Source organism: Centruroides vittatus, unplaced genomic scaffold (genome assembly GCF_030686945.1).
Source record: "Centruroides vittatus isolate TY-2023 unplaced genomic scaffold, ASM3068694v2 scaffold_769, whole genome shotgun sequence".
Lineage (NCBI taxonomy): Eukaryota > Metazoa > Arthropoda > Arachnida > Scorpiones > Buthidae > Centruroides > Centruroides vittatus.
In genome coordinates this window covers 2,747,102-2,756,815 of record NW_027122717.1, presented here as the reverse complement: position 1 = coordinate 2,756,815, position 9,714 = coordinate 2,747,102, and the positions used below count along the sequence as shown (strand labels likewise).

The following is a 9,714-nucleotide window of genomic DNA, read 5'->3' as shown; positions in this document are numbered from 1 at the left end:
TTAGAAATGAAAATAATTCTCCTTTTGAATTTATTTGTCACAGGTGAGTTTAAATTGATAAATCGTATTATAACACTCCCTTTTTCGTATATTTTCTGTCATTGTTAGTTGTTTTTAAATTTATTATTAAACTTTTCACTCTTTTCTAAATTCTTTTAAACGATATTTATGTTCTTTAAATGCTTTTTTAAACATGTGTTCTTAAATTGGAATATATTTTCCAGTCTATAAAAGTCTTGCTGAAATATTTTATGCAAATGAAAATTGTTTGCTTTATATTTTCTGTTGATTATTTACTCTCAAATAAATTATTTTTTTACTTTTAAAATGGATTTTAAGTCTCAAAGAATCCCTTTTTGTAAATGAGAATGCATCTTGATTGCTAGGATAAGAGTACACTTTAGCGATTTGTCAACGAGGTGTCTTTCGGGAGGACTTTTTATGGGAAACTGATCCCTATTTAGATTTTATACACGTGAAGTAAACACAGAATACATCACGTTGGTGAAATGCGAACCCGTAACTAATCGAGTGGATTAAACTACTCGGCCGTTGATGGAGACTTTCTGTGAGGAAACTGTTCCCTACTTAGGAATAAGACATGCGAATAAAACACGGAATTCTTCACTTTGATGAGGCTAGAATCTGCGACTAACTCGGGAATGATTCTAGCCTTCATTCATTAATGTTATATACTTGGCCTCTGGTGGGCACATTGTTGATAGAAATTACGGTTTTTTTTTTTTTAATATTCTTATCAAGCTCGAATATTTCAAGTTGCAGAACTCAATGCAGGATGATAATATTATTACAATTTGTAACAGTAGTCTTTGGAGAATACGATTTTTGACTGTAAGTGATAACTATAGTCAACAGTGAAAATGTAGATATGAGTCAGCCTGAACTTGAAGGGTCTCAAATGAAACAGATAGATAGAGATTTGTGAAAGTTGACACATGGGTCCGATCGCTTTCAGCTATTTAGTTTATTACATTTTAAAAACTCTTTTATACTATCTTTATCAAAAATAATTTTATTTTTTACTTTTTTACAAATACTATTATTGTGATCCAATAATTATTAAAGAATAAATAAAATAATTGTTTATTTAACATTTATATTCTTAAATACTATTTTATAAAACAGCTGTAGTTTGTTGATAACAGCTATAACACTATTAAAATATAAATAATTACAAAAAATATTGATTAGAATTAATTAAAGTAATATAAGTCTCTATAAAGTTTATTAACTTAGTTAAGTTTTGTTATTTTTGTACAGTATATACTGATTAAACGGAATTTACTTAATTGTCGTGTTTTTCCTTTAATTTAATCTACAATTAACATTTTAATTGCAAAAACAACAAAGTAATTACTTAGAAATGTTATTGTTTTTACAATCATTAGCTTAAGATTAAAATGATTATGAACAAATATTAGTTAATGAGGAATTTTATAAGGAACTTTTTAAATTTATATTTAATTGTTTAAATTAAAAGTCTTTAAACGTAATAAAATATAAACCTCAAAAAGGCTGCTAAAATAATAAAGATACAATCAAACCTCAATATAATGCCCCAAATAGCACCACTTTCGCAAAGCAACAATGAATACACACAAACGGATCTTCAGTATAAACTAGGGTTTCTCACTTCCCGGAATTTCGAGAAAAAGTGATCTGTTTCCCGAGATATAATTAATTATTTTTAAGATATAAAATAAGTCTCGAAATCTTATAATATACTGTAATTCTTTTTCATTTTTTAAAGTAATTTAATACGTCCTGCAACCTCCAAAATAATAATATTAATATTGCTGCGTAAAATATATATTAAGTTAAAATTAACCTTTGAATTACGTATAAATTCCCACAAATAGAAAAAATTTATTAAAGTTTGTTGGAAACTGCTTACAATAACAACAAACAAAACCAAAAAACCTTTAAATTGAGTCGAAAATTTAAAGAAAACAAAATAAACTTAGATCAAACTTTTAACTTAGAAAGTAATTTTCGTTTTTTAAATAAAACATAATACAAAATATTACAGTATTGTAAATTTTTATAATAAGATTTTAAAAAGCAAAGATTGTCAATACTCCGATCACTCAATTTAATTCTTATTTTACAAAAGAAAAGTTCTGCTCCGAGAATGCCCTTTCCGATTTAATTGAGGTGGTTGGAATCGTGTTTAATGCATTTAAGAGAAGACATATTGTTTTTTCACCTGTAACCTGGAAGATTTCTAGTTCGTTTTCGAGATGCGTTACACTACTTCTTTTGCCGTCTAGTATTCTTGATTTGTCTACCTTGACTTCTTTAATAACGGCCTCAAGCTTATAGCCCGATAATTCGGCAGTTCCTTTAGCTTTAATAATCAGGTTTATGAAGAAAAACTTCGTAGTTGCATACTTCATACTCGTTTGTAGCCTTTCCCAATTTTCACAACCTGGCATAATGCAGTTATTGAAGCTATTGGGCATGGTTAAAAATTAAGACGGCATCGGCGCAATTATTCCAGATACAGGTACTCCTCACTTTACGACCGAGTTCCGTTCCGACGACTACGTCGTTAAACGAATTGGTCGATAAGCGAGGAACTTGCGTCGGGAATATAGGATCGTTGTAAAATTATACAAATTATGCAACAAACTTCAAATTTATTCATAAAAAGATTATTATAGTACGCTATTAGCCTATTATAGTACGCTTAGTGCGCATGCCACCATCCGCCACTGACCGACACTCAAGCTGAGAAAGGGGATTCCCCGAATTGCAGATCGAAACTCGATTGGTCGTAAGTGCGAGTGGTCGTTAAGCAGCTAGGTCGTAAAGTGAGGAGTACCTGTATTATATCCTGACAAGTAAAGAATTTTCAGAGTCTTGCCACAAATAGGCTACATATTGATTATTGAAAAAACTAATAAGCAGACTTAAAATTAATAAATGCAAATGTATTCTGGCAGTTTGTGGATTAATTATACTTTCTATTTGCAAAATTTCCTCAACCTTAACACAAAATAAAAAAAAGTGATTTTTTAAGAAATTTTCGGGATTTCCCGGGATGGGAAGAATTTCCCTGGATATTTCCTGGGTTAAAAAACAGCCGGGATTACCGGGATTCCGTTAGAGAAACCCTAGTAAAAACGATATTGGCGAGGTTGCGGCCGAAGTTTTTATCTCTGTAACGTCGAACGTCGAGCGTCGCTATCTTGTAAGTGGCGCTCGACGTTTCAGAGATGAAAACTTCGGCCTCTACCTCGCTATTATCACCAAACCATGTGACTTTCAAGCTCTCAAACTTCAAACTTGTATGTAGACCTCGTTGTTTACGATTCCCCAGTTTAATGCCACACTCTATTTATTGCCAATTTCAAGGTCTAAATTTAGCTTTAAGTGTATAAGATTTAAAAAATAATTTATTTTGGATATAGGGTGATTCAAAAAAATCAGTGAAGAGAGATATACAATAATAGAGAGGTTGAGGCGCAAGTACAAACGTTAAACTTGTAAGGCAAGCAGAAGTACACATTTGACGTTCTAAGTCCAAGTAAAAGACCTTGCGGCGCTCGTTCACAACATCACGTGACTCATTGAACGTCGCGCATTGACTCACGGGAAATTTGTTGAAAAAATGGCGGATACATTTAACATCGCGGGTTACCAGCGAAGGTACTGTATATAAACAAATTAAACTGTTTAAAAGCATTTATATGATGTTTAATAACACTAAATAATTATTTTTAATTCTCCTACCCTATGGGGTGAATTAAAAGAAGAATTCTCTTCCGATCGGACAATAGGACTACCTCATACTTTTGTCGAGGGAAGTAGTGGCTTATGTAAATTCGAAAGCAGCTCGGAAAGTTAATTTTTAGAAAATTTACAAACGTATTACGCTGTTTATGGTAGAAGATGCCGTGGAAGAATAAACCTACCTTAAGATAAGTTATTATGAAGACAAATATATGTAAATTCTATAGACACTTCGCATCACTTGCTAAAAGATTGAATAATTAAATAATTTCTGGATTAAAATCGCCTGTTTCTTTACAATATTATTCGTAAATGCTTAAATAATCAATATTTTAATAAAATACGTCATAATTTTAATCACAAACTCCAAAAAAAGTGAAGAAGTTTAAGCCGATCGTCTACTAGCCACTCTAGACGTAGCAAACGCCGTTATCAACCGTATAGAATTGCCAGATGGCGGCGCTCGTCCGTCCGCCGTTCACGTTTTGGGCTGAATACGTGTGCCTCTCTATTTTAAGATTTGATACATTAATAACCGAGTAATTTGTAAACAGAGCAGTTACTTTGTACTACAAAGTAACTGCTTTGTTTACAAATTACTCAGTTTTTAATATGCGTCAGCTTAACTAGCCCGAGAGTGGGTTCGAATCCAAGTTAAAAACTTTCTAAAATTTTCATGGGTAGAATGACTAGGATGCGTGGAGCCCATTCTTCCATCACCTGGCCACCAGCATCATGAGCCTGGTCTGATGAGTATGATTAATTAACCCAGAGAACAAAAATATACTGTTCCGGATTACCAACGTTGAATTCGGATAGCCGAAAAAAACGGGAATTTGGGTAGTCTGTACCGGATAAGTTGGGTTCCATCACAACCGGATGGCCCGTTGCGGGACTTCCGAATTCATAATGCTTTTTTCGCTCTGTGGGCACTAAAGTTCTTTATTTGCATTCCGATCACGAGTTCAACTAGGTCCGCAATGGCTGCGGTCTGGTAGTAAGAGACCGAGCCCAACATATCCGAGACAGACCACCCACAAAAAATTACTAGGGAGTTGCTGGCCCGGATTCAATTCCAGATTCCCATAGCAATAAAGCCTTAACTGTCTCTGCCATCTAACTATCTACTTAAATATACAGTAGAGCTCGTTTTTATGACCAATCACGTCCTACAAAATTGATTTAAAGCTTGTCGTCGTATTTCAATTAGAGTGAATGTCATAAATTGAGATTACGTTCCTGGAAATAGAACTCAGCTTTTTTAAAACTCTTTTTGCCCTATGAGCACTAATAAAGCCTTTTTTTAAAGCAAGCCCATTATTGCTTCGGTCAGGCTCACAATGAGACGACCGGGTGATAGAGACGAAGCCGACATATCCAGACGAATTACCCCGAAAAATTTCTAGAATTTTCAATCTATCTGAAGTAGAACCCGGGTCTCTCAAGCAGTGTGCTGCCACCTTTAACCGCTCAACCCTCTGGCCGTCTTAATTAATTAAAATTTAGAAATGGCTAGTAAAAAACACTAGTTAAATAAACATTCAAATATTCATAATAAAAAAATTATATCAGTCAAAAAGATAGGGCTTTATTTTAATAATTTATTCAACAAATACGTTTAATAATTTGATTTCAAAATTTCGAGACTCGTTTGATATCTTTATTTTATGAAAATATGGTAGGAGCTATTTTTAAAATTTTTCTATGAAGCCTATTCTGTTACATATTCATTAAACCTAATTAAACAGACTACTTTCGGGCTATAATAATAACAATAAAACTAAAGAATTTGGTCAAGAGGTGGCACTTAGAACATCATCTCGTATTGATATTAGTAACTACAAATTAAATTAAATAGTTTAATTAAACTTAATTGACACATATAAGGATTTTAATCTCTAAAATTGCTGGCCGGATGGCCGATGCAGTTAATGCATTCCTACTGCTTTGAAGAACACTGGATCGAATCCTCATATATATATATATATATATATACCTTTACTTAGTGGCTCACCCAGAAGGGGTCGAAGGGGCCCTGGCACTCTCAAAAGTAAAAGGAAAACAAATACTAGAAAATTTTCCAAAAATCTTTTCTGAAATAAAATTTATTTTTTATTTATACTGTGTTGTGGCATCTATTTCTATACTACTTATGAATTAGCTGTCATATAAGGTGTGAATTTTACTGAATTCGCATGCAAATTTTTTTATTGGTTTAACAAGGTTTCCCTGTGTGCTCCACTTTTTTACTCGTATAAATAATTTTATATAACTGGTTGTGGTAAACCAGATTAACCGAAGATGGACGGTCAAATCCCCTTCGTTTTTGCTATTAATGTTGACCGAGCAAACTTCAAGGTTACGAAAATATGTAAATATTTTTAATTCTGCGGTTTTTATTTAGGTTTGTGTGTTTCATGTCCAACAGAAGAATTGGATCTATGTTTACAGAAAATGAATCCGTTTGTTTCCAGCACTGAAGAATTTCATGGCTTAGCAGCTACTGGAGAAGAACTTCAAAGAGCGTGCAAGTACGTAAATTATTTTTAAATATATTTAGTAAGATAAACAGTCGAGATAGTTTCTTACCTAAATTGTTTGTTCAGTGCGTTTGAAACAGGGATGAATTGTGTGGACGAGTATATAAATCGATGTGTATCTTACGAACAGAGAGTTCTTTTGGATAAAAAATTAGCCGGTGCTCGCAAAATTATGGCAACTGTTTGCAAGGAAGAGAAATTGTTGCAAGGTTCACTTTACATTTATTATTAAGGCTTATTGTAATTTCCCCGATTTTGTGCATGGTTTTCAACAGATGACGTTAAAAATTTAATGCTTTTTCTACGGAAAAATACTTTTCCAAACATTCTCGAAAACAAAAGTAGATAGAACCAAACAGTTTTTTTTGCGTTAGAATTTTGTTAATTCTTCTATTAACGTACGGCCCAGAATTTTTAAAATCGAATTCGTTAATTTTCTATAAATTTTCTTTGAGTTTAAAAATCGCAGAAAGTCTAATAAGTGAATGAAAGTCTAATCAAGTAATCCATTTTCAGAAAAGGATTTTTTCCGTAGAAAAAGCATGAAATTTTTAACTTCATCTACTGAAGATCGCCTGCATTTCCAAAAAGGTTAAAATTAGCCTTAAATCATTGAAAAAATGAATTTAATTATCATTAATTAAATTTTTTATAGGACATCGCACTTATAACTGTTTCCGTGATTTAAAAAATGAATTTGTTCAATGTTCGAAACCTATCCACAAAATTCGACAAAAACGGCCTTACCACAGCGGAGATGACACTTTTCGAAATCTTTGTTGGTAAGTTAACACTGAATTTTCCTAAAATACTTAACACTAATCTTAAACTAAATTTTAGCTAAATTTTTGCATAATTGAGAAGAACTAAGGTCGACTGATTAATTAATTAATTAATTAATGAACGAATGCTAGTTAACTTGTAATAGTTATGCCGTGTGATAGTTATAACATAATTACTATTACTTTCTTCATTGTGTGTGTGTCCTTCATAACAAAACATAACAGTAAAGAAGGAAAAACAATTTATCCATGGAAATCTATGAAAACATTTGCATTGAATTACAATTCTGATCCATCACTGTAATAGAAAGCCATAGAAAAGAACTCGAAACCTAGAGAGCCAAGAGGTCTTCTGTTTGCCTTTATTCAGATAACTATATTAAATATGTACATATAAATTTATTATGATATTTTTATTTTGTACTTTTTTAAAATTCATATTGTAGGGCTCTATAACTCCAAAACAGAATGTTGGACATCCTATTTTTTATAATAATATATAACTCTTTTGTTTATTAATCATTTTTCTCTAAACTTGTGCTATAATTGTTGATGTCTTACTATAAAATGCACTAGAAAATTTCATTAAAGTGACATGAAAATAATAGAGTTTCTAGGCAAAAACTGTATGTTCTATTATTGTTGGAAAAACTGTAGTTGCTCGTAGGTTCACGCTCGCCAACAGGCTGGCAACGTGAAATTTTCTGGGGTTTTTTTTTTTTTTTTTTTTTTTTTAATGTTAGTAACACTTAAATAGAGGCAGTTTCCCATAAAAGACATCTCCTCTCGTCAGATTGTACAGTACATGTGTTGCGTTGACGTATACGATTAAAATCAGCTTGAGGATAATTAATTCGGCTCCCTTCTGGTATACTGCCTTTGATTCAGGAATCTAAATTATAAATGATAAATTCGCATTGCTAAGTAAATGAATATTTTCTGTCAACTCAAACATGCAACTAATTTATGTAGCTATTTTGATGGACTCATTATAAAATAATAAAAAAATATCATTTTTTTAGTTCCTTAATTAACTGATATTTTTTATTGCAGTGCCCAGATGAAGTTTCTAGACTGCATATCGACAGAAACGAGAAAGATTTGCGAAGAACATGCAGTTTCACTGGTACTGAAACTAATACAAGTGATTTGGTCACCCCAATTACAGCAAAAATGTTCATTGTTTTCGATTATTTGCTCCAGTTGCACTCGGATTTGTCTTAATCGATTAATTATATCTTTAAACTTAATTTTCATTATAAATGATATAAAAACGTATATTTTATAATCAAATTTTAAAGAAATTTGGATAATTTTAACGATTATTATATTTTCATGCAAAGAAAAAAAGAAAAAAAGAAAATAAAGCTTCGGCCTAATTAAACAATGCTGTAAGTTCGTATTTTCGATATTCGTGTTTATGAAATAAATTAAAAATTATCAAATTGTATTGATTTACAGGTTGATCGTAATTAAGAGATCGTTCAGAGCTCTCTGTAGAAAGAATCTATCTAGCAAAATTTGGTTTAAATACTTTTCCGCGTATGCAGTTTCGATTTTTAGGAAAAAATTTTTACTTACTAAAATACAGCCACTACAGCGAAATTTGGCGCCGCTTCTTCATACTGTGCATATTACGTAAATTTTCTCCCTAGCGGCGAAATTTTTAAATAAAATTCTTCCTGGAAATTGAAACCGTATACCGAATATAGTCGAAATTTCCCAGTAATTCTTTATACAGAGCTCTAAATAGTAATTTTCTAGGTTCATAACGCATGTTAGAACAGAACTGTCTGAAATTTCCGAGGAAACCACTCACTTCCCCCTTCCAAAACGGCAGTCGGGGTAGCGAAAAGATTACCAAGGAGAGCACCATGAATGGGTTTATAGGATAGCAATTTTTTCAATGCTGATCACCAGAAGATTATATAATCTTTCTTGGGTTATTGTGAACTTCATTCTTTTCTTTACTAATTTCAGTTTTGAAAAACACCTCACACTTAGCCGAGCTAAGTGGAAGTGTTGCTAAAATTCTTTATAAATCAAACAGTAATGGAAAAGCTGGTTAAAGATTGCTCTAAACTAAACGTTTATTTTATTACATTTAAGTAAGAATCCTATTGAATGCACGCAATACTTTTATGCAAATCCGCGTCTTCTACTTCGGCTTCCGTTTCGTGACCCTGGTAAAGAAAATTGTTGAATCCTGTGGATCCTGAGTTACAATACTAGGTGCTGCTTCCTCTCGAATGAGACTTTAAATTACGAATAAACAAGTGAAAGTTTTATAGTTGCTCTTGATTTAATAGATATAAATAACTCTGAATCGAATTTAAAGGCCACAGCTGGAGGGGCTGCAAAATATGATCGTACAGAACAACAAGAATCTCTTCTCAATATGGCACAGGCAATGTCGACTGCAGAAGTGAAGCTAATGTGATTGACTCTTTTGAAACGGTCGATCGCATTTGCTTCAATTTTGTCTTCGGTAATTTCTCCAAACATACCTTTCTTGTGGTAAGAGAGGAATTTTCTTTTTCTCTCTCACTTCTGTTTCTGCAAGTTTTTGTTTCTTATTTTATTTGAAAACTGTTGAACTTATGCATAGACATGCAAAGATATTACGAAGTGTTCGA

The 9,714-nt window shown here is 32.2% G+C and overlaps 1 protein-coding gene across 1 annotated transcript; it reads left to right on the top strand.

Annotated features, from left to right (window-relative positions):
* LOC136989898 (uncharacterized) lies at window positions 1-8,430 on the top strand. The gene is made up of 5 exons (XM_067288194.1): window positions 1-43; window positions 6,161-6,287; window positions 6,363-6,505; window positions 6,952-7,078; window positions 8,132-8,430. The coding sequence occupies exons 1-5, from the start codon at window positions 7-9 to the stop codon at window positions 8,364-8,366; spliced, it is 669 nt and encodes a 222-aa protein (XP_067144295.1). The 5' UTR covers window positions 1-6; the 3' UTR covers window positions 8,367-8,430.
* The last annotated feature ends 1,284 nt before the right edge of the window (window positions 8,431-9,714 follow it).